This window comes from Lissotriton helveticus, chromosome 10 (assembly GCF_964261635.1).
Source record: "Lissotriton helveticus chromosome 10, aLisHel1.1, whole genome shotgun sequence".
NCBI lineage: Eukaryota > Metazoa > Chordata > Amphibia > Caudata > Salamandridae > Lissotriton > Lissotriton helveticus.
This window is the reverse complement of record NC_136071.1, coordinates 274,855,320-274,879,579: the sequence shown is the minus strand read 5'-3', so window position 1 is coordinate 274,879,579 and position 24,260 is coordinate 274,855,320. Positions and strand designations below refer to the sequence as shown.

The following is a 24,260-nucleotide window of genomic DNA, read 5'->3' as shown; positions in this document are numbered from 1 at the left end:
ATACAAATAGGTCACCAAGAATACTACAGTTATCCCTTATTGATGTGCCAGGTCTTTAGGAAAGAACTTAAAAATCTTTGTATGATGCATCTGAGTAACTGTAGAACTAATACCGAAATTACTAAGATTTCAGTGGTGGCTCACCACCTAACAATGACCTCTTTTAATATTCAACTGTATGTTAAGCTACACATTACAGATTTTGAAAGGTTCCTATTAACGCGGCTCAGGTTAAGCATCTTATTTAGATTTTTTAAGTTTCCCCAAGATGAATGACTGGACAGGACAGCTTTGCAAATGTCCATGCGATGACTTGTCCAGCCAGTCGGATATACATATCTTGTTATTCTGTAAATGTTACACTATTCCGAGAAGAATATGGATTGTACCAATATTGAAGAGCATGGAACTCAGGCAATGTCACCCCGCTTTTTTAGCCATTCAGAAACTAGACAATATATTTACTGTTGCATCTGTCTCTGCTTTAAAAAACAATTTTTTTAGATCACGGAAATCAATTTATGTATGAAATTTAACCAGTCTATTTTAATGAACCATGACTGTTTTAATATCTTTTTAAATCTTGGAATTGTGATTTATTAATTGTACTTTCATGGTTATTGCATAATAACCGAATAAAGTTATTTTGATTGATTGATTTGATTAAGATGGTGAGGACATATAGCAAGGGCAGGTTAGGACGCAATCAGAGAGAGTACATAGGGCTGTAGGAGGGTGAAATAACCAAGATGTTGTGCAAAAAGGAGGAGCTTGAGGTCCTTTTTGAAGGTTACTAGGCTGGTGGTTAGACTGAGGGATGGAGGTAGAGAGTTCCAGATTCTAGTGGCATTTCCAGAGTAATACTGGGTCATGTATCGTTTAGCACTGGTGGCGCCCGGTGCGTCAGTCACTTTTGGTGCCCCCCAAGCCCCATGACTGCCTCCTCGGATTCTCTCACTACCACTGGGAAAAGTGCCTCTCATCTCTCTAATCATAAAATATTCCTAAATACAGCACCCCTCCTGAGGCTAGAGCCCCCCTCAACAGTTCAGCGCCCGGTGTGGCCGCACCAGTCGCACTGCCCTAAAGCCGGTCCTGATCGTTCTCAACTGAACGTAGATGCACCAGAAACTTTGTGATTGAAGGTTAGTAAGTCATTTATCTAGTGTACATATTTTGCTTCAAGTCATAGTGTCACAAAGTTGACAAAGAATGGGGCCTAAGTGGTATTCCTCTTCACAAAGGATTCCTATTTCCAGACAAACATCTTTAAGCTGCTGTTTAATACCAACTGAAACCTACCTGGCTAGGTCACACCATGAGGCAGCCAAACTGTGCCATGGGCTGTACATATCTGTAGTATCAGGCCCCCCACAACATTAAAGCATGGATCTGCAAGCACTAAACTCCTCTCAAGAGGGAATCTTCTACAAATCTCTTGCAATTTTTAGTATAGAATCTCATCAGGGAGACCTTATCCACTTCCATTCATTTTTCTGATTATTCACTTCCACACTTTCTATACACTGCACAATTATAGGCATGCTTTCTTAAACAGTTCCTCTGCTCCCTCATTGCTGTAGGGGTCTTGCCATTTATCCATCTCCCTACGTCGTTAACACTTCACTGCCACCTGTAAAGGCAAAAGGGATAAGGCTTAGTTGAAAATCCTAATCTCGTCTTGCACTTGTGACCTTTTGACAGCATCCGCTTTCTCGTCCCCTCACCAACTTCAAATTTGAATGAGACTTGCACATTAACTTCTTATTTGAGTGTACTGAACTTTTTAAATGTTTTAGGGCCCCATCAGAAATCTCCTCAACTCAAATTGAGGTCATAATTTGCCTTTCAAAAGTGGTCATACCATACAAATAACATCTGTTGACTTCAATTTACTAATCTGAACATAACATATGTGGGCATGCTACCTCTTCTTAACAAGTAATCATTTTTTTTTGCAGCCGCCTAACATCTTGATGGTTCACCCTGACAAAGAAGACATTAAAATATGTGACTTTGGCTTTGCCCTGAAAATTGATCCTTCTGTTCCACAATATAGCCAATACGGCTCTCCGGAGTATGTCTCACCAGAAATCGCCAGCCAAATGCCTGTGTCAAAAGCATCTGATATTTGGTAAATAAAATATAGATTTAAACTATAGGCCATAGTAATTAGGCTTACATGACTCATGTAATTTTCAATTTAGTTATGCCCCAGAATAATTGTATTAGAAGCTTTTAAAATGTATAAAACATACAAGTTGCTTCATTTTATGAGATGTATCTCTACGCTGTTCCTCATTTACATGCCCTGGCTATTATCTACAATATAACCAGCAAAAAGTATTCTTCTAAGTCAAAAGAATTCTCAAAAAACCCAGGATAAAGTTGGTTCTTGGACAGCTGAGTTATACGTTGTCACAGAGAAGCACACATTCCTTCGAAGCCCTACCGGTTGGCAACAAAAGTCCACAAATATATGTACCAGAAACTTGAAACACAGATTATGCCTGTAGTTTCAACATTCATAATTATGTGGTTTGTGGTTGTCCTGCCCTTTATAATGTTACATCTATTTTTTCATACTACCCCTCAAACTGATGTAAATCCAGTTTTTAAGTCATCAATATTTCTGCCAAAGACCTAAATGAGACATGGGACATCAACTGATTGTCATGGGATCGGAAAACATAGTACCAGAAGGAAGCAGAAATTACAGCATATATTTCATCGTTTCACATTCAACAGTTGAGCCTCTAAAGAGCACTTGCTCCTTATCAAAGTGGGCAGCGACCCAAGCTACTAGGATAAGACTTCTATAACAGTTCTAGATATCCTTTCATTTTTTGGGTTGCATTTATTAGAAGCTCTTACCATTCTTCATGAGGCCTCATTTACAGAAACATTCTGTCAAACAGATCTGACTTTGCAGAAAGATAAACCTATTCACAAACGTTCAATTGCTCACTTTCACTTGGAGCCACTTTTGACTTTTTTGAAATCTTCAAAGAGTTCCAGACTTAATTCAAATGTGTCTGACTGTCACAGCTCTCCATGAGTTCCTTTCAATGTATTCAAAGTGTGCTGTTTGGCTCTGTCAACAGGACAGAACCATACAGGTACTTTCAACAATGGCCCACTCACCATGACATTTTTCTCCCATGGAGTGGGGTGTCATTGACCTGTTTTTACTTTTACTTACCGCCATGTTTTGAATGACGGTAAGTAAAAGTTAAAACTTACATTTGTTCTACCATTCCAAATAGAGCGGGTGAATAAATGGCGAAACCTCTGATGGCCCTCACTTTGTCGGGACATCGTAGGAGTATGTCCGTGATGGAGACAGAGTAGTCTCCAATGCTGACATACTGAAAGTCGTTCCAGCTATAAATGAGGAGAGGTTGGGGCCATACAACCAGAGCTGGCAACTTTGGAGCTGGGTAAGCAGGTTTGAGCCTCAGCATTGGCTCAGCTTCCTGTGATTCCGGGCAAATCATGTAATCTCCCAGTGCCTACCAAAACAAGCATTTGCAATGCAATCAGTCTAGCCTTTGGGACCTTATATGTATTTAACTATGCAGCACATTAGCTTGGGTGCTGAAACATCTACCGTTCTTTAACATGGAGGGAAAGAAAGCACCAAACTGAGTGACACACCACATCTGGGAACACATAGAGAGAAATATAGCCTTCAGCCGGAAATGTTATAGTCCAAAGCTCTGTTTTTAATATAAAATCAGGGCTTTCGGTGGTCATAACTCTGAAAATACAGGATTTGAAAAACATATTATTGTCTATGGGTGCTCGTGGAAGACAATTTCTATTGAATGAAATCTAGAGAATGCTAAAATGATTCCAGTATTTTAATGACCTCTGCTGGTTGCTTTCTATCAAGAGAGTTAAATAGAGACAGTTGCCAGAAAAATTAAAAAAAGAAAGTCCCTCAGCAGAAAGCAATTCTGGTATTTTACTGATCTCTACTGGTCGTTCTCCATCAAGACAGTTAAATAGAGGTAGTTGAACAGAAAAAAAGTGCCTGAGCGGAAGCAGCCAAGACATAGGGCTGAACTCCAGAACTCACAAAATACATACACATATAAGTAAATGCTAAAGTATATACAAGAGGTCTCGAATGCTCGACCTTAAAATTAAAGTGTCCTTGTGTAACGTAACTACTGCTTATCTAAAGCGCTCCAATACCTTCGGGTCGAGTTTGCGCTATATAAATCTGCAAGATAAAATGAGGCAGACGGAGCATCAGTATGGCTGAAAGGATACTCCTTTGCGTCAAAGTATCCTATCGGTTGCACTATAAATCAGCTCCTAAATTTTTTATTTGGAAGCTTATATTTCCCACTCCGGACTAGCCCATCTGCCTTGGTGAGGAGAAAATTCGATGTGCGTTTCCACTGGGCAAGTAGTTACTGGTGAATACCCACAACTGTTAAGATTTTGTGGCTGGTTACCAACTTTTACTGGTGAACCCTGTAGGAAAACTCTTAGCCCTCCCTCTAAAAATAGATTTGTGAATGAAAACGTCTGCTGGAGCATCGGAACTGGTAAATCTACTTTGTGGAAGCATTAAGAGTGAGACTATTTCACTATTGCATTTTCTCATAGACACACTTGGATACATCTGGCCCTCTGTCCTGGCAGGGATTGCTTTCCTACCAAAAGTGGACTTAAGTGCACAAATACCTTTACGAATAGGGCGTAGGCGTAGCTAAATTTGATAGAATGACAATGTGGGGCTGCCTGGGGGCAGCTAAAACTACTGTGGCAGCTCATTGGATAAAGATGAACGCCACCTCTTCCTTTGTAATCTGTGCCTCTAGAACGTATTGGCAATTGACATACTAGGTAACGCCCTTATGGATTAGTACAAAGTATTTAAAGTGATTTGGGCCATTACTTGAATTTCTATGTCCCTGTATTGCTATGACTAACAGACCCATGTCGAGTGAGGAACTTAAATCTGTTTCATTGTTGACAAGCTGTGAGGATATGGGGTGCGCTGGAAAACTGTGCCAGTGGCAACTCTCAACATAGACACTAAAATAGTGTTTTGGTTCCTCGGGTATCCACTGGACCGGTCCATTAAGGGTATTTTAGTATTTTGAGGCTGCCTGTCACTCTAATGATATTGAATTGGTGAGACTAGGTTAGGGATAAATAAAAGTAGGACAAATGGTTGAGATGTGGTGTGCTAGTCATGGTAATCTATATCAGAATGTACTCAGGTAACTGAAAGTTAATACTGACTTCTTCCCATGTCACTTTCAATAAAGCGAGATATGGTTAAAAAAAACAGAAAGGGGGACATTATATTAAAGTTGTGAATCTAAAGGATTAATGTTCTAAGGACTAAAACGGCACTCTCACCTACTGAAGGTGAAGGATACAAAGTATTCTGGATCTTCATTCACACCATATCTAAAAAAAATTCAAGCAAAATAATATTGGCATGGGTTTCTGGTTCTCTCCCCACTTTAGGCAACTGCTTTGTGCACGAGGTCGAGGGACAGGTCGCGGGCTCGGAGCCACCACAGTTCGAGAGTAGACCGCACTCCTCCGGGTCGAAGTCGTCGTCAGGTAAGAAGCACAAGAAGTCCAAGAGGCGTCATCGCTCTGCGGACTCCCCCCGACGCTCGCGCGATGCGGCCGGGGGTTCGGGTGACAACGCCCACGCGGCTCCGTCGGAGTCGCGGGCGCCGCGTTCAGCTCCACACCCTCCGGTCCCTGGGCTCAACGCGACGTCGGAGGAGATCGAGCGCTTCCTCATGGCCATGACCATGAGGAAACTCTCTCCTCCGACGGGCTCCGCGGCGCCTTCGGGCCCAGCGGACCAGTCTGGGGCCTCTAGCGGGTCGGGGGCTTCGGCCCCGACGCCACCGACGCCTTCTGGCCCGGCGCCGCAGGTTCCCGCTATCCGGCCGTGGAAACCGCCGTCCCGGCGAGCGGGGACAACGGCGAGGTCAGTCCACACCTTCCCCCGCAGCAACCGCCTCAAAACCCTCCTAGTCCGTGCTTTCAGGCCCATGTGACGCCAGTGGGGGGCAGGGTTCGACATTCACCACCTCCACTGGCGCACCGTCACTTCGGACAGGTGGGTTCTGCAGATCGTCCGAAGGGGCTACTCCCTCCCCTTCGAGGCGACTCCTCCAGCCATGCCACCGCAGAACCACCGTGTATCGGGGGATCATTTGCGACTTCTGCAGGAGGAAGTTACGGCCCTCTTGGCCAAGGGGGCCATCGAGCGAGTTCCTGGGCCAGAAGTAGGGTGTGGTTGCTACTCCCACTACTTTCTGGTACCCAAGAAGGGCAAAGGGGGCCTACGCCCTATCTTGGACCTAAGGAACGTCAACGGCTTCCTCCGGAAGGAGAAGTTCATGATGCTGACACTGGCTCAGGTCCTAGCTGCCCTGGACCCAGGAGACTGGATGGTAGCGTTGGACTTGCAGGACGCTTATTTCCACATCCCCGTCCCGCCGGCCCACCGGCGCTACCTGCGGTTCACGGTTGGCCACGAGCACTTTCAGTATACCGTGCTCCCCTTCGGCCTTACCAGCGCCCCACGGGTGTTCACAAAGGTGATGGCGGTGGTCGCAGCTCATCTGCGCAGGTTAGGGGTTTCAGTCTTCCCCTACCTCGACGACTGGTTGTTGAAGGCGGGCTCGCCCCAGACAGTCGTCAGTCGTCAGCCACCTCCAGACTACGGCAGATCTCCTGCACCGGCTGGGGTTCTCCATCAATGTGCCGAAGTCACACCTGTGCCCCTCTCAGAAGCTCCTTTTCATCGGAACGGTTCTCGACTCGGCGCGGTTTCGGGTTTATCCACCCGAACAGCGGGTCCGGGATATTCAGGCTCTGATTCCCATCTTTCAGCCGTTATCCCGGGTCTCGGTCATGTTGACCCTGCAGCTTCTGGGGCTGATGGCCTCCTGCATCCTGCTGGTGCATCACGCCAGGTGGCGGATGCGGGCTCTGCAGTGGGACCTGAAGTTTCAGTGGGCCCAGCATCAGGGCAACCTATCCGACCACGTCCTGATCTCAGAGGGCCCTGCGAGACAGCTGCAGTGGTGGCTCACGGACCGCGATTGGGTCAGCGGCAGATCCCTCTCCCTTCCCCAACCAGAGCACGTAGTTTTTTTTTTTGAAATATATTTTTATTGCAGAATCAGGAAGAAACACAACCAACAAATCCACCCATGCACCAGCGGGTCCCATCATGCAGCACTTATAGCAATGCAATACACAGCCGATTAGCCCACATCCCGGAGGCTGGGCGGCGCGTCTATGAAGCAGTTCGCTGGAGGTACCTCGGTGCATGCCCTATGCGGGGCACGGGTCAAGTGTAGTACTTCGTTTCTGCTTTTATCCCAAAACAACCAACCATCCCTTCCCCACCCAATCCCAGGTCACTTCAATGTCATATCACAAAATCAACCCGACTAAGGTCCTGGGCCATCCGGTTCCGGGAAGTCGCTGGCAACCCACCCCTTCTCACAACTCCTACTCTAAACCCCCCCCCCCAACTGCTGCTAACGCGGGTATCCCCAATCCCCTCCTGCTCTAGGTCGACAACTATCAGGAAGTTTTAACAAACAAGCGGTCACATGGAATCCCTGTTCATAACTGATCAGTTTCGTCGCCTTCAGTTAAGTGATCCCTCAATGCCTGCACCACCATCTCCCATGACCGTGCCAGATCCAAGCTCTTTTCATTACCCGTTCTAGTCGCCTGGCGCATTCGTGACACACTCTCACAGCCCGACCACTTCACCAATTCGTTCCTCCACCTCCGTGCAGACGGCCCCTCTTTAGACTTCCAATGCCAAGTGAGTTCTCGCTGCGCCAGTATCAGACCCAACCCAATGAATTTACTCGTCACCTTGGTCTTTTTGGTATGCGGGAACCAAAGAAGCAGGCACGCGGCCATGTCAAAATCCACCTCCCGATCTGTGACAGCATTCAAGAGGTCTCCCACCTCGGCCCAGTAGTCCCCTAACCTCGGGCAACCCCACAGCATGTGATCAAGATCTGCCTCGGGCTCCAAACATCTCGGGCACATGGCGTCAAGCACTTGGAAGTGTCTACGTAACCTCTCCGGGGTCAAATATGCCCTATGGAGCACAAAATAATGCACCTGTTGGAATCTCGCATTCCTTGTCTCTTTCCAGGCCCTGTGTAGCACCTGACCCCCCAAACAGAGTCCGGAATTGGCCTACCGATGCTGGCCTCCCAACGCGACTTCAACTCGACCAACGGAGCCAGACCCTTGTTCAGCATCCTATTGTGGAGGCAGGTCACCGCCTTGACGGTGCCCGCGGCCATCACCACATATTGGCACACTGCCGACACCTCCGGTTCAGCTAATCCGCCCCCCCAGTGCTTCCGCAGAGCCGCGACCACCGCCGCATGCAGCAAGAAGGAGCCATTCGGCAGGCCGAACTGCTCCTGCAAGGTCTGGAACGGGGCCAGCGCCCCATCCACATACAGGTCACCTACCATCTGCAAGCCCAGGTCCTCCCACTCCAAAAATTGGGACCAATCACCCCTGTGCGGTAAGGCAGTGAGCATTCCCAACGGAATCTCCGGGGCGTACGGCCGGCGCTTCCCAGCCCTTTTCATATATCTGTTCCAACACAATCTGAGTGTCCACTCCTCCATCGTGACTTCCCTACTGGCCAGTCTCTGTTGCATCACAATAGACGACAAGACATGCCTCTGAACGCCGACCCCCCGGCCAACCTCGGGCCCCCTGAATTCTCTGGCCACGTTCTGCGTCAGGACCTGGAGCTGCGCTGCCAAATAGTATAACTCGTAGTCGGGGACGGCCATCCCTCCCTCACACTTGGGTCTCAGCAGGGTGGTCAGTGCCACCCGTCTGCGACCGTGGCCCCAGAGAAAACCAGTCACCATCGTCCTCAGCTCCCGAAAGATGCCCTGCGGGATCCACACCGGCAGCGTTCTAAAATAGTAGAGCAGTCTCGGGAGTGCTACCATTTTCAACAGCGCCACTCGGCCCAGTACAGACAGCGGGAGGGAGGCCCAGAAGTCCATACTGCCTCTCAACGCCCTAATGCAGCGCCCCACATTCCCCTCAAGGAGGTCCGTCGTGGCATGGTAGATGCGCACCCCTAAGTACAGAAAACAAGATGGTTCCCACACCACCGGCCTCGTGAGCTGTGGGCAGAGCGTGGCCTTCCGCAGCGGAAACACACAAGTCTTAGTCCAGTTCACCCTGAGACCTGAAAGCCTCCCAAACCTGCCCAGCATATCCACCGCGCCTTCCAGAGCCCTCCCAGCATCCGCCAAGTACAGTAACAAGTCGTCAGCGTACAACGATATATAATGCGAGTCAGGTCCCTGCACAATCCCGTCGTAAACAACTCCCAGCCTTGCCTGTGCCGCCAAGGGTTCCATCGCCAGAGCAAAGAGCAGAGGGGATAGCGAGCAGCCCTGCCTCGTGCCCCTACATACCGGATAAACCGAGGAGACCAGTGTCCCTAGCCGCACCCGTGCCTTAGCCGATGAGTAGAGCACTCTTGTCCAGCCTCGGAACCCCTCCCCCACCCCGAACTTCAACAGCACACCATCTAAAAAATCCCATTCCAAACTATCAAACGCCTTTTCAATATCAACCGCCAGCACCACCGGGCCCGGATCCGACAAGGCAGCACTATCAATGACCCCAATCAGCCGACGGATATTCATCGAGGTACTCCTGGAGGGGATGAATCCCGCCTGATCCCTATGTACCAAAGAGGACATCAATGGCAGGAGCCGGGTGGCCAGGATTCGGCTCAGAATCTTATAATCCACAGTCAACATAGACAACGGACGAAAAGAAGCGACATCTAAAGCATCCCTGCCCGGTTTCAGCAGGGGCACCACCAGCGCCTCCGTCATAGAATCAGGCAGTCGCCCCAGTTCTTTCGCCTCCGCATATACAGCCTGCAGTCTGGGCGCCAGCACTTCGATAAATTTGGCGTAAAACTCGATCGGCAGCCCATCCACCCCAGGGGTCTTATTCCGCGCCATATGGCTAATCGCCCCCCTAATTTCGGCCAGGGAGACAGGGCCCCCCATATCCCGGGCCTCCTCCTCATCCAATACCGGCAAAGGAATTTGATCCAAATAATCGCTAATGTCCGTGGCTTCCACCTCGAGGTGGCTGGTATAGAGGCCCGTGTAGTAGGATTGAAAGCGCTCCAGGACCGCGGACTGTGAGCAAACCACCACCCCATCCCCCTTTCGTACACTCAGCACCGGACAACCCCTAGGGTTCGGATCAGCCAGCTTCGCAAGGAGCGTGCCCACCTTATCACGTTCCTCATGCACTTTCACCGCATACAACTTATAGTCATAGCACCGCAGTCTCTCTGTCTCAGTCGCCACCGCTTCCTTAGCACGCAACAGGCTGTCCTGCAGCTCCGGCTTCTCTGGACGCTGCTGTTCCACCCCTCTCAGCACCGTCTCCGCTTTCGCGAGGTCAGACAGCGCGGTTCCCCTCACAGTCAGAAACCGGCCCATACATATCCCCCTCACCACCACTTTCATCGCATCCCATTCATTAGCTCTGGTCGCCGTCGACCCAGCATTGTTCGCGAAATAGTCGTCAACGCTTTGACGGACCGTATCGCAGAACGCCGGGTCCTCCAACGTCTCCGGGCGGAGTCGCCATGTGGGGACCGCCGATCTCGCCAGCTGCCATTGCATCGAAATCAGCAGCGGGTTATGATCCGAGATGGTTCTAGACAAGTACTCAGTGTGCCGCACCACCTTCGCCAGAGACTCACAACACAGCACCGAATCCAAACGAACATGCAGATCATGCAGCGCTGAGAAATAGGAGTAGTCCCGAGTGTCGGGGTGCTGCGCCCTCCATACATCCACCAAGCCCCATCTTTCCTGCCAGTCCCGCCTATGGGTCGCAAGTCTGCGCACTGGGGAGTCCACCAGAGGTGGGTGTGACCTGTCCAACTGCACATCCGTAATGGAGTTAAAATCCCCTGCCAGGAGGATAGGGCCTGCCAAGTAGCACGCCAGTGAGCGCGACAAGCTCTCAAAGAAGTGGGCCTGCTCAGCGTTGGGGGCATAGATGTTACACAGCACTACTTCCCTTCCATACAGCCGTCCCTCCACCACTACACAACGACCCTCCGGATCTATTTTCTGACTCGTGACCTGGAATGGCGTGCCTGCTCTGACCCATATCAACACTCCCCTGGCAAATGCCGAGTAAGTCGTGCCAAACACCTGACCCCGCCACCTCCTCTGCAATGCCCCGCATTCCTGCTGTGTCAAGTGAGTCTCCTGAAGCATTGCTATCTGAACGCCCCGCCTCACCAAGTAGGCATGCACCTTGTGGCGCTTGACCATAGTACGAAGGCCCCGGACATTCCATGTGACACATTTCAAATTAGGTAACGTCCCCATAGAGCATCAAACCCAACAGTGGCGCACGCCAATAAATGAGACCCGCATCGCAGCAATTGTACAACCCCCTCAAAACATCCCCTGCAACTCCCACCCTCCCCCTCCCCAGGACAGGGCCTAGTAACCCAGCTTCAGCCCCGTTCCAAACCTCAAACACCCCACACATCACGCTAATCTGTGGTCGACACCACAGAAGACCTTAAGGGTCTGATGGGGACTATGGAGCCCCGAACCAGGACGACAGAGCAGCCACCCCGCGCCCATAGCCCCGTGCTGCCAATGCAGCCCCATACCTGGCAGTCCAATAGAAGTCAGGAGCGTCCAGGCCATACCAAAGTCCAGTCGCCACAAGCCTCATCCATTAAAGATACCATCGGATGTCTGTGGAGTAACCTCCGGCCCCTGCGCTCCCCCCACCTCCGAGTCCTCATCACCAGTCTTCAAACCTTCACTCTCCGAAGCCGAACCCCTGGAGGCGTCCTCTTGCTGCGATCCCGTTATGCTCGCTGTGGCCTCCAACGCACTCCGCCTATCGGCCAGCATTTGCGCCTCTCGCTCGGCCCGCTGACGTCGAGTCCGGGAGCGGATGCGCTGCGACTTCCTGACCCTGACCGGTTGTTCCCGATCTCTGGCTGGCCTGTGCGCCCGATCCGTCCCCGCTCGATACAGTTCCAGCCAGGACCAAGCTGCATCGGGCGTTTGGAAAAATTGAGTCTTGTCATCAACGATGATCCGCAGCTTGGCCGGAAAAAGCAAGGAGTATTGAATCCCCTCCTCTCTCAGCTCCTTTTTCACCGGCAGGAAAGAAGCCCTGTTCCGCTGCACCTCCTGCGTATAGTCCGGAAATATCGTCACCTTGCTGTTGTCCACTTGAAAGGGCCCACGATCTCTCGCCTTTTGGATCAGCAGATCCCGATCCTTATAGTGCAGCAGTCTGGCCACCACCGGCCGGGGCGGTCGGCCCTCCAGGGGAGGCTTCGCGGGCACCCTATGGGCTCTTTCCAGGGAGAAGAAGGGGGACAGGCCCTCAGGCGCCACCACAGTGCGGAACCAGTCTTCCAAATAGGCCACTGCATCATCCTTCTCAATTTTCTCCGGAAGCCCCACCACCCTCACGTTGTTCCGGCGGTTGCGACCTTCCGCGTCCTCCACCCTACGCTCCAAAGTCGCCAGTCGATGGACAACGTCATCAAGTTTATGCTCCACCGTGACCACCGCTGGTTTCAGCTCCTGGAGCAGTTGTTCATTGGACTTCACCCGGTCCGAGAGCTTGGCATGGTCCGCCCTCAGCAGGCCGAGCCCGGACGCCACCTGCGCAATATCCTGGCGCAGCTCCTCCTTCGTAGCGGTTATCGCGGCTAAGATTGCGTCAAGGCGGAGGTTGAGCCTCTGTTCTTGCGGCGAGGACTCCGTCGGGAAGCCGCCAGTCACGTCCTCCGGCCTCCGGCTCCCCTGTCCAGATGGCTCGGCGTCGCCATTTCCCTGCGCGGCCATCTTGGATGCAGATATTCGGCCACTCGAGCAGCCCCTCCGGACAAAGGCGAGGCCCACCAGAAACGCCTAGCGGAGCGCCCCCACGAGCGCGGCTCACCAGTCCTCAAGACAAGCGGGGGCACGCGGCGTCAACTGCACCCCACGCACAATCCTCCGACCAGATCCAGTCCGAAAGTGCGCTCCACGGTGCCCCACAGTCACTCAGGAAACACCCGCAAGGCCCACCAGGGCTAGGGGGGGCAGAGTCCATGAAAGGGGCGGCCAGTGAATCAGGCGAGGCCCCGGGCAACACCGGCCCCCGCGATACACCATGCGCCGTGAGGCTCAGCACCACTCCATCAGCCCGGCGCGTCCTCGCTGTCCAGCGGGCGGGACCCCCTCCTCCGATCGGGCCGACAGCCACCTCCATTGCACCGGGCCCCTGGATGGCGAGGCGCCGTGGGCAGCCGCCCCCCCCAGCGCCCCACCAGCTCACCGTCCACTTCTGTGTCCCGTAGGCCCTTATGGCGGTTCAGCCAGTGGGCGGGCGGCCTCCCAGGCCAGCAGTGCCTCTGCCGGCACAGCGCAAGTACAGGCTCCGCTCCGCAGCCGTCTCAGGATCAGGTGGGGGAGGGGCGCCACACACGCCGCACACGCCGGCAATTCTCCGCCGGTCTCCTCCGCGGCGCGGGGTCCGCTCCGATGGGCCCCCGCTCTGCTCCCAGCTGCACAAGTGCTCCGCAGGAGCCTATCGCCGCACCGGTGCCCCAAACCGCTCCGCTCCCGGAGCTCTCAGGCAGTCGGCGCCGCCATCTTGGCTTTGTTCGCTCGCCAAGCGAGCCGAGCACCAGGTCCGCCCGCGGCCACCGGCCAGGGTCCCGACGGAGCCAAACGCTCCTCAACAGGTCACCAGCCCCCCGGACCACGATTCCGTCCGCCAGGCAGCTCGGGGCGACGGTCAGCAGGAGAAAAGACGGGGCATGGCGCGGAGCAACTCGCTCACGCAGCCATCCCGGTCGGCGCCGTAGCCACGCCCCCCAACCAGAGCACGTAGTTGTGACGAATGCGTCCCTCCAGGGCTGGGGAGGCCACATGTGAGAGGCGGAGATGAGAGCCCGGCTCCACATCAACCTGTTGGAGTTACGGGCAATTCGTCTAGCACTGAAAGCATTCCTCCCCTCTGTCCGGGGGAGTGTAGTGCAGGTGTTCACGGACAACACCACCGCCATGTGGTACTGCAACAAACAGGGTGGGGTGGGGTCGTGGACCCTTTGCCAGGAGGCTCTGCGTCTCTGGCAGTGGCTGGAACGCCAGGGCGTGACCCTGGTGGCTCAACACCTGGCAGGATCTCTGAACGCCAGGGCGGACGAGCTCAGCCGTCGGTGTATGATGGATCACGAATGGCGTCTGAACTCGGACGTGGCGCAAGGCCTCTTTCAGCGATGGGGAGAGCCTTGGTTAGATCTATTCGCCACCGAAGAGAACGCGCAATGTCATCAGTTCTGTGCGTTGGAATTCCCAAGGCGGCACTCACTCGGAGACGCTTTTCGTCGCGAGTGGAGTTGCGGTCTACTGTGCGCCTTTCCGCCTATACCACTTCTGCCCAGAGTGCGGAAGAAGATCAAGCGCGACCGGGCCCAAGTCATCCTTGTGGCTCCGGACTGGGCTCGAAGGTACTGGTATCCAGAGCTACTCAGTATGTCAGTCGATCCCCTGGTTCGTCTGCCTCTTCAGGAGGACCTTCTGTCGCAGCAACAGGGGACGGTCCTCCACCCAAACCTGTCCAGTCTCCACCTCCATGCTTGGAGATTGAGCGGCGACAGTTGAGGCCATTTGACTTGCCTCCTGAAGTCTGTAATGTCATTCTGGCAGCCAGGCGTCCCTCCACAAAGTCGGTATACGCCTGCAGGTGGAACAGATTTGTGGCATGGTGCACAGCAAAGGCTGTGGATCCTCTTGCTGCCCCTCTTTCTGAGGTTCTTCTCTTCCTTCTTTCTCTTGCCCAGCAAGGCTCTGCTCTGGGCACTATCAAGGGCTACCTTCCTGCCATTTCAGCCTTTCTAAGGCTGCCTGATCAACCTTCTTTGTTCAAGTCCCCTATTGTAAATAGATTTCTAAAAGGCATCACACACACATTCCCTCCTGTTCCGTTTGTGATGCCTCAGTGGGACTTGAACCTGGTTCTTACGTTTTTGATGTGCGCTCCCTTTGAGCCACTTCACAACTGTCCTCTTCGCCTTCTTACTCTGAAGACTGCTTTCTTGGTTGCCATCACCTCTGCCAGGAGAGTGAGTGAGCTCCAGGCCCTTTCTTGTGCTCCACCTTTCCTTTCTGTCCATCCGGACAAAGTGGTGTTGCGTACTAAGCCTTCTTTCCTGCCCAAGGTTGTCACGGCCTTCCACATCGGGCAGTCTATCACCTTGCCGACCTTCTTCCCGCCACCGCATCCCTCTAAAGAGGAAGAGTGGCTCCACTGTCTGGACCCAAAACGTGCGCTCTCATTCTACTTGGATCGCACACGCCAGTTCCGGGTGGATGACCAACTCTTTGTTGGTTACGTGGGCGCTAAGAAGGGGAAAGCGGTACACAAGAGGACCATCTCCCGGTGGATCATCTTGTTCATCCAGGCATGTTACTCCTTGGCTAAGAAGGAGCCCCCTGTTGGATTGCGGGCTCATTCCACCCGAGCCACGGCGACTACCACTGCCCTGGGCAGGGGAGTGCCCTTACAAGACATCTGTCAGGCAGCTACGTGGGCATCGCTGCACACGTTTGCAAGACACTACTGCCTGGACAGCCAAGTCCGGAGGGATGGCTTCTTTGGCCATTCCGTCCTCCAGGACTTTCTGGTGTGATTATTGGTTCGCAGACCCACCACCGGGGTTGGTATTGCTGGGGTATCTATTCTAAGGTAAGGAATCTAATACTAACGTGTCTCTTTCAGATGCACAAGTTACTACTTGTGTAACGATATATCTGTAAGAGACATTAGTTAGTATTAGATTCCTTACCGACCCACCCATCCTCCCCGTTCTGCGAACCAATATCTAGGGTTAGGGTTACCCCCCTTTCAGGGCCCTATTTCAATGGCACCAGTGTTGGTTTTTAACATGGCTCTGCCTTTCCGGCGCGGAAAAGCTGTGTCTAAGAACTGACATCAGCACGCGGAGGCGGCGTCTAAGTACTTAGACGACGTCATCACGGCGCCCACGACGCCGACGACCTACGCGGAGCCGCAGACGACGCCTACCGACGCGCAAGGGTACTGCTATGCAAAAATGTCCGGATCCAGTCTGACGCCTGGGGATATTCTAAGGTAAGGAATCTAATACTAACTAATGTCTCTTATAGATATATCGTTACACAAGTAGTAACTTGTGCTTATATAGCGCTTACTACCCCTGACGAGCCTCGAAGAGCTTTGGCAGTGACTGAATATTTTTTAGTTAAACATATCCTCTTCTCTGAGATTTTGACTAAAGTAAATTTTGTGATGATTCAGGTAATTATAGATTCTTAATATATTTGTTAAATGCATTTGTGCCATTTTAGTCAGTTGGTACATGGAATCAGCATTTCTAATATCCTGGGGCACACCTATGTTTGTTTCGAGGTAAACTATGGTTAACAAGTAACAAGGTGTCTGGGTCACGAGAAGGTTTTACTGGCAGTACCTAATTTGTATCAAAGAACATTCTGATGACTAAATCCACAGGTATCCACGGAGTAATGTACTCAAAGAGATTTCTACCACTTATCCACATAGCATTATTGTTTATTGGATTGATCATAAACCCCACAAAGTTGCTTCAATGAAGGCCTCTGAATAAAATTGTATGATGGACAGCTTTCTGAGTAAAGTTAGTGAGGCTTCTACCTTTGTTTTAAAGAGTAAAACAGAATAGTGTTCATGTCAATGGAGACAGAGGCAGACATTTGGATCTACAGTGACTAATAGACTCTAAATCTTCAAAATGTTAAAAGGAATTGTTGGTTCTTTGTACTGCTCCCCCACGAAACATCAGGACTGTTCTCAGTTGTTCTTAGAGCTGGAAAATCAATGCCATTGAATGACATATCTGTTGGACTTTAGCATCAATGGTCCCAGAATGTCACGGGCCACTTGAGATATAGAAAGTATATTAATCAGCTGAAGATTCACCAATCCATGTTTTTTGTTGTTGTTTTTAGCAAGTGTTTGACTCTGCGTGGAAATGCATTGACACTTCCTCATTGTTCAACACAGGCACTCAAATTAGACACATAATAATATTACAATGTATAACTGTAATGTTTTAGATCAGAACTGATATTGGGCAAGGACGACTCTGTCGTTAACTGGTAATATAAGCAGAATTAGCAGATGCCGTTACCATTCAACCAATAAAGATAACTTGGACAGCATAGTGTCTTGCCTTCTTCTTGGCTATGCACTAGAACAGTCCAACACAGATATTTTGACACTGCCTTTGCTGTATAAATGTATGCAGCGACAAGTATTTTCCACTTCCACACTGGCGCCGCCTAGGGAGTCTCTTGAAGCTTCTCGGACCAGACGACTTTCATTACCTGTTTAACTTCCATATAGTATTCGCAGGTCATCTTTTGAATCACTCCCTAAAAATCTGGGTGGATTAACCAAGAAAGGGCCACAGATAAAAAAATAAGGCCGACAAAACCATTCTTTTGCTCCAGATATGGCAAGTTAAATGCAGCATTTCCCAAATGAGTTGTTCTGCATTCAATCTCTGTACCCACTTCCGGTACTTCCTCTATGAACGTTTTCAAGAAGAAAGTAAAACAAAAGGTGTCAGACAAATAAAGATAACTGTAGCAAACGTTGCCAGTCTTTACTTTCCTGTTTGTTTTTTAAAGTTTTCAATTGAATCATCACACTGTGGGGCCAGTAGGGCATGATATAGGGCATGTATACAAGCAGCTATTTGACTACATAGACTAAACGTGCATCAGGAACACATGGTGACACCACTGCACTAGCACTGGAGCATCTCTTAAAGGCTAGACAACACTTAGGGGTATATGCACAAGGAGTTAATGCCACCAGAAAGTCACTTATTTTGACGTTCTGGTTGGTGTTAACGCCGCCTTATTTCTAAGGCGGCATTAACCCACTTTTTGTGGCTTAACGATGCCTTATAAATAATGCCCCTATTCACTCAGCACTTAGAGTGAAAGAGGAATGCAATGAGTGTTGCAGTGGGTGTTCCGCCACAACAACCCATTGCTTTTTGACGCTGCCCCATATTTACAAGGTATAGGGCAGCGTCGCAAATAAGGCCAGGAAACCTGATATTAAACAGGCCATACGAGCAAAAAAATGTTTATTTCTCTTCCTGTATTACTCTTTCCATGTGTGCTGCATTCTGCGCACCCAGTCAACATTCCAGTGTTCTAATACAGCATTATAGCTCGCTGTGCTGCTGAGGGCTTTTCCATTTTTTAAAGACCATGAGCCAGAGTTATGGCCTGTAACGAGGTAGATGGCCTTTAACAGCCAGTAAACATGGCAGAAGGGCCAAAAGGTTATTAGAACATTCCAGCCACTGAGGGTCTTAAATTGAAAAGTAGACACAGAAAGACAAACAATGGAATCTTGGAACTCAAGGTCTGAACCAGCCATTCGTTGCCCTCAGCCACTCCGCTCATAGGAGCACTCAGCATTCCAGTATTAAAATGTACATTGTAAATAGTGCCTATCACAATTCACAATATGTGAGCAGAAGCTATGCATGATAGATAATTCCCTTTTTATACCAAACTGCATTTGTTCATATTTGATATTTCTTCCTTGAAATGCTGGAGGAGAGACCCCACTCAGGTAATTAAATGAAATCAGACTAAAAATGAATAGTTACTCTGATTCTGGTAAGAGCCCCAATGCTTCTGTAATTGCCAGCGTCCTCTGCGATGCACTAATCCATTTTTAATAGAGACGTTGTTGGTACTTGGCGCCTCCTTGTGGACGGTTGGCTCTCGGGGCACAGGAGCATGGCCAGGGGCATAGCTTGGTCAGTAAGATTGGGTGGGGTGGTGAGCTTCAGATTTTCCAACAATCACGGTGGTATATAATTTCAAAATACATTACACGAGAAGCGGGGCACACAAGAGGTGCTTAAGGGGCATTGGAAAGGTAGAGGAATTCAGATTTGCAGGGGTACTAAGTGAGAGAAAACACAATATGTTGTGAAATAAAATAAATAATCCTGGTGAACTCCGACAGACACCTCAGCCATACCTGACTGTGAAAGCGCCTGTATCCAAACTATTTAGAAAAAAAAGACATTTATTGGGGAGGGTGTAACACCCCAAACACCCACTGAGCAGAGCCTCCTGAGCAGAGCCCGCCAGCAGTTGTGGCAGAGGAGGCGCAGGAGATGCAGATGTAACGTCATCTCACTGCAGACATCGCTGCCTATGCTCTCCCTATAAGGATGACTGCCAGTGCTGTGCCGACACTGAGATAAGTCATGGACAGCCTCGGTTTCACTCAATATCACTGTGGAACGCCATTGCAGGAAGTGTGCCTCTGCCAGAATGGGTTCTAGATTTACTGTACACGTGCCAGCAGAATGGACTGCAAATCTATAACCTTTGCTTAATTTACATATTTCATGGATAGCATGGATACTAAGTGGGGACTGGTGTAGGAGAGAAATGTGAACACTATACAATGTATAGAGAAAGGCAGTTGGACGGGAAAAAGAGTGCAAGCCACCATATGCCCTCCCTGAAGTGTTGATTGAGCTGATACACACTTGTAAGGCAATGATTGCAAGAGACAGAAGTGCTTGTCTTCTCCTTAAACCTAGATCCAGCTTAAGTGGATACTTCACATATACAATACACTGATAGGATTGGTCAGCTGAACAATCAATCATTAGCTGCGGTTATCTTGCAGAAATGGCAGCTCAAAATCTTGCAATGCCTGTCTTACCCTTTTACCCATCTTTGGTTGACCAAATAGCTACTATTAATACTAATTCTATTCATACAAAAGCTACCAATTTACTGTGCTCAGGTTTTTATCTGGGTTATATAAATGATTAATGTTGTGTTTTTTTTTGCTTGACGTAGACAGGTCATTTGCGTCTATTCCACCATAAGGGGTTGATTTTGAATAATACAGTTAAAACTGCCTTTCTTGTTTTTGTGATATTGTTCGTCGTAGGGGTTAAGCCTTTTATCTCTTAATTAGTTTACCTCAAATACAACAATCCAGAGTGGTAATACTCCCCTTGTGTCACATAGGCTAGCTAAAGGTACCAAAGGGCGCGCCTCTTACAACCCCTGCCCTGTCATTTAGCTATTTTGACTAATCTAATATGTACGTTACTTCGGCTACGACTGTGACATCTGATCTATACTCAAATGCATCTGCCTGGTTTGTGAGATGACACATTAGTGTATGAATGTGTATTAAACTTAAAACTATAATATTTCTTAACACTAATATTTGTGTTGTTTTTTAGGGCTGTTGGAGTCATCGGCTACTTGAGGTAACTGTTGCATATTTAGATATTTAGATGTGTATGAAGAAACAAATGAATGGCTGAGGGAGTAAACATGTCTTTGGTCTGTTTTTTAATGTGTAACGGGTTTACTACCTTGCCCTACAATCAGACCATGACAGAACATACATAGTTCCTCGCCCTCTTGTCCTACACTTTTACCAAGATATGGCTGTAACTTGGTCAGTATATACTCTAGGAGCAAGTATGTTTAGTAAGTGTTTTTTATTCCATCTGTTTTGCTGAAAGGCTGGCTGTTCCATGCCTCCACTACCCCTTCCATGAAAAAGTAACTTCTCCTGGTAATCCTCTCCCCTCCAGTATTCAATCATGAAGCTAGTTCCAGAGGTAGTCTTTAATAGAGGACTGCATCTCTGTGTGGGGATCACCTAAGGAATCTCTGCTGGGGGTTCAGAGTCTCACAGTGTCCTTTAGTCATTTAGGGACCTCTGGAAGAGAGGTTGTTACAGAGCGCCAGCAGAAAGCAGGCTTTTAGTTCGGCGCCCGGGAGAAGTCCTTGCAATCTTGACCAACCTAGAGGACCACCCTCTTTTCATCTCACCCATGTCTGGGGCTTTAAGTGGGATGAAAAAACTGGGGGAGTCTTTCAAAGGGGCATGGCAGATGAATTTAAGGGTGTGGCTTAAAAACACGTAAGCTAAAAATCTATGCTTAGCATAGTGTGCCACCCGACTGGTATTTTGGTGCTCCTGTCATTGCATCCAGATATATAATTTAACAAGTAACATTATACCTACAACTTTCAAGGACTATTGGCTTTGTCAGTGGTTGTTAGTTGCATAGGATAAATAAGCAACAACTATGGCTTTGTTGACAAAAATATTTTTAACAAGCCACTTTGAAGTTAGATCAAAGGCAGTGAAGGGTGGCAATGCTAAAGAGTTAAGATTCTTTTTTCACCCTGAGTGTGTCGGCAAAGTTGGAGAGCCCGATAGGGACCCGTTTCAGCACCTGCTTTTTAGAAGTGCCGGCAGGACCCTGCCCATGTCACAACATTTTATTGGATCTCATTTCCCGCGATCCCCTGTCTTTTAGTGCTGGCAACAGGTCCCATTGTTTCCTCATAATCAGATCTCGTTCATCACAGCTTCAAGTTGCAGGGCCTGTGAAACATATTCCTTCTGATAGCTTCATGTTCCACTTTTCAAGCTTGTTAGGTTTCTTTGCCCTCCCTCTATTTGCACCAAAATGACATTACCGTACCCTGTACGCCAGTCCTTAATTTGTGAAAGAATGAGTTCTGGTGCCCAAAGCTCTGCTTGGATGCTTGTGGCCTGTGCTATTAAACGTTGGCGCGCTGAGCAACAAGGCTGCCTAGTCAAGCATATTCTTCATTCCCCTTTAATCCACTACCAGACACTCCATGGCCAGGGTTGGACTGGCCTATTGGCCTATCAGGCAGTGCATTTTGGACTGGTCTGATAGGTCAGTGGGTGGGGCTGTTTATTTTATTTAAGAGGGTTGTGGGCACGTTTTTGGGTTTTGTGGGTGGGGTTTGCAGTTCATTTTCCTGATATTACCATAAACATTGCCTGTAGCAAGCACACATGCATCCAGCCTCCCATATCTTGTACAATACCTATACATTGTGCTTCTATATTATGTCTTTCTAAGGTCAAAGCTGCCCAGAAATGCATGTGGGCCACTTTTTTAGCTATCTGGTTAGCTAATGGGGGCACTTTTATTTGGTGCTCTGGTATATTTTCTGCCCCAGTCCAACTTTTGAGACCATTCCACTTTATCTCACTCTTGCTGGTTACTCCTTTTTTTTTTAAAAACAACAACTTTATTTACCATTTTCTTAATAAACAATATTAATGCACTGAGATCATTTACATTATGACATATGCATGGATACATGGTCAAGCTGACAAGTTTGTCTCATTAGCACAGTTAGGGTCATGAGTTATAAAGTAGTTTAACACAATAAATTCTCACTCGGGTCAACCCAGGCATCCCACCATTTTCTATAGGTATCATCACAACATTGTCAGGCCAGTTAGTCCCACAGCTTGCCACTAAATAATCCCTTGACCGGGGAAACTGCAGAACATAGTAATGCCTTAATTGATGTAGTCCCCCTGACCGCCTATCCCACTCCTGTCGGGACAATACCCTGCTCTTGCTGTGTGGAGGGATCCACCTGCTGAGATGCTAGGAAGGTTCTGAAGGGGCCCCAATTGTCTTTAGGTCTCGAGGAGGAGGGGACAGTAGTGGCGTATAGTTCACTCCTTGTAGAGCATGATGCCAAGCTATGGATCCAGCTCTTAGTCTTGGGCGAGTGTCTGCTTCCCCAGTGTATAGCGACTTCTCTTTTAGCCAACTATAGGCAAATAGCCACAAATCTGTGAATTTTCAGAGAAACTTGGACTACATAACCCAATAAGGCTATTTCTGGCAGAGGTGCTATCGGCACCCCAACCATACTGCTGAGTGTTTTGTGTATGCCTGTCCAAAATGTATGTATGCCAGGGCATGTCCATGCGAGGTGGGTAAAATCAGCGTGTGGGGAGTTGCATTTCTGACAGCAGTGTGACCTGGTGGGGTCCATCCTGTGCGCTTTGAGTGGGGTTATGTACATTCTACGTAGGAACTTAAAGTGGATCAGCTTGTTGCGGCTGTTGAGGGAGACATTGTTCGTGGCTGCGTAACAGGCTGCCCATTGCTCGTCCGTTACGGGGTTGCCCAGATCCGACTCCCAGGCGCTGCGTATCTTGTTGTCGTTGACTGGTAGTATGTCAGCACATGTCTTGTAGAGTCATGATATAATATGGACCCCTCTACTACTTTCTATCACTGTCGTGAGGGGGGAGAAGGATGCAGGTTCAAGTGGGTATTCTGGGAGTTTAGCCCGCAATGTGGAGTGTAGCCTTAGTAGGCTAAATCTGTCCATGAATGTAATGTTAGGGAAGGCGGACTCGTTGTCTGGGTAAAAAATGTGGCCCCTTGGATATAAATCCCCCATTTTGGCAATGTTAAATTTAGCGCAGGTTCTTTGTACCAATTTTTCAGCAGTGATGGGAACCCATTTGGCGTTGGTGAGTGGTAGGGCTGATGAGTAAAGTGTTGGCGTGTTCGTGATGCGTCCAAGTTTGATCCAGGCCCAACTCGTGGTCGAGACCGGCTGAATGTCTTTGGGATCCTGAGGAATCCCCGTGGGCAGTACGGTGGACAGGGTGTGCAAGAGACTAAAATCTGATTCCGGACGTAGGAAGGGGATCCTGGCGTCCGGGTGGTACCATGCTTGCGAAAAGCTACATATTGCCGCCAGATAATACAGCTGCAAATCTGGGACTCCATACCCTCCCCTGCCACAGGGGAGCGTCATCACCTGCCATCGCACCCTGGGCTTTTTGTTTCCCCACACTAGCTTGAGTAAGAGGGAGCGGAGTGTGCTAAAAAAACTTATTTGTGAGTGGGATCGGTATATTTTGAAATAGATATAGAAATGTCGGCAGTACGTTCATCTTAATGAGGGCAACCTGCCCAGCCATGGATAGTAGGAGCTTAGGCCACGTGTCTACTTGCATTTCTAGTTTGGAGACGGCTACCCCGTAGTTACACCGGATAATCTGAACAGTCTCAAGATGTATGTGTACCCCCAGATACTTCACTGAATCTGAGCACCACTCCGGGGGAACTCTAGGTCCCAGCGGGTCGTGCTAACTGTAAGGGGGAAGATCACCAATTTATGCCAATTTATACCCAGCCCGGAAAACATGCCAAACCTAGGAATCTCCCTAATGAGGGGGTCTACGTTAGCCTGGGGGTCAAGAACATATAATATGGTGTCATC

At 49.4% G+C, this 24,260-nt stretch overlaps 1 protein-coding gene across 1 annotated transcript in view; it reads left to right on the top strand.

Moving 5' to 3' along the window:
• The window catches only part of OBSCN (obscurin, cytoskeletal calmodulin and titin-interacting RhoGEF), a 2,124,484-nt gene that overhangs the window by 1,478,774 nt on the left and 621,450 nt on the right, over positions 1-24,260 (top strand). The window contains exons 106-107 of the mRNA XM_078665296.1: positions 1,962-2,134; positions 20,405-20,431. Of these exons, the coding sequence (XP_078521422.1) occupies positions 1,962-2,134; positions 20,405-20,431 (200 nt within the window). The remainder of the gene's footprint in view (positions 1-1,961; positions 2,135-20,404; positions 20,432-24,260) is intronic.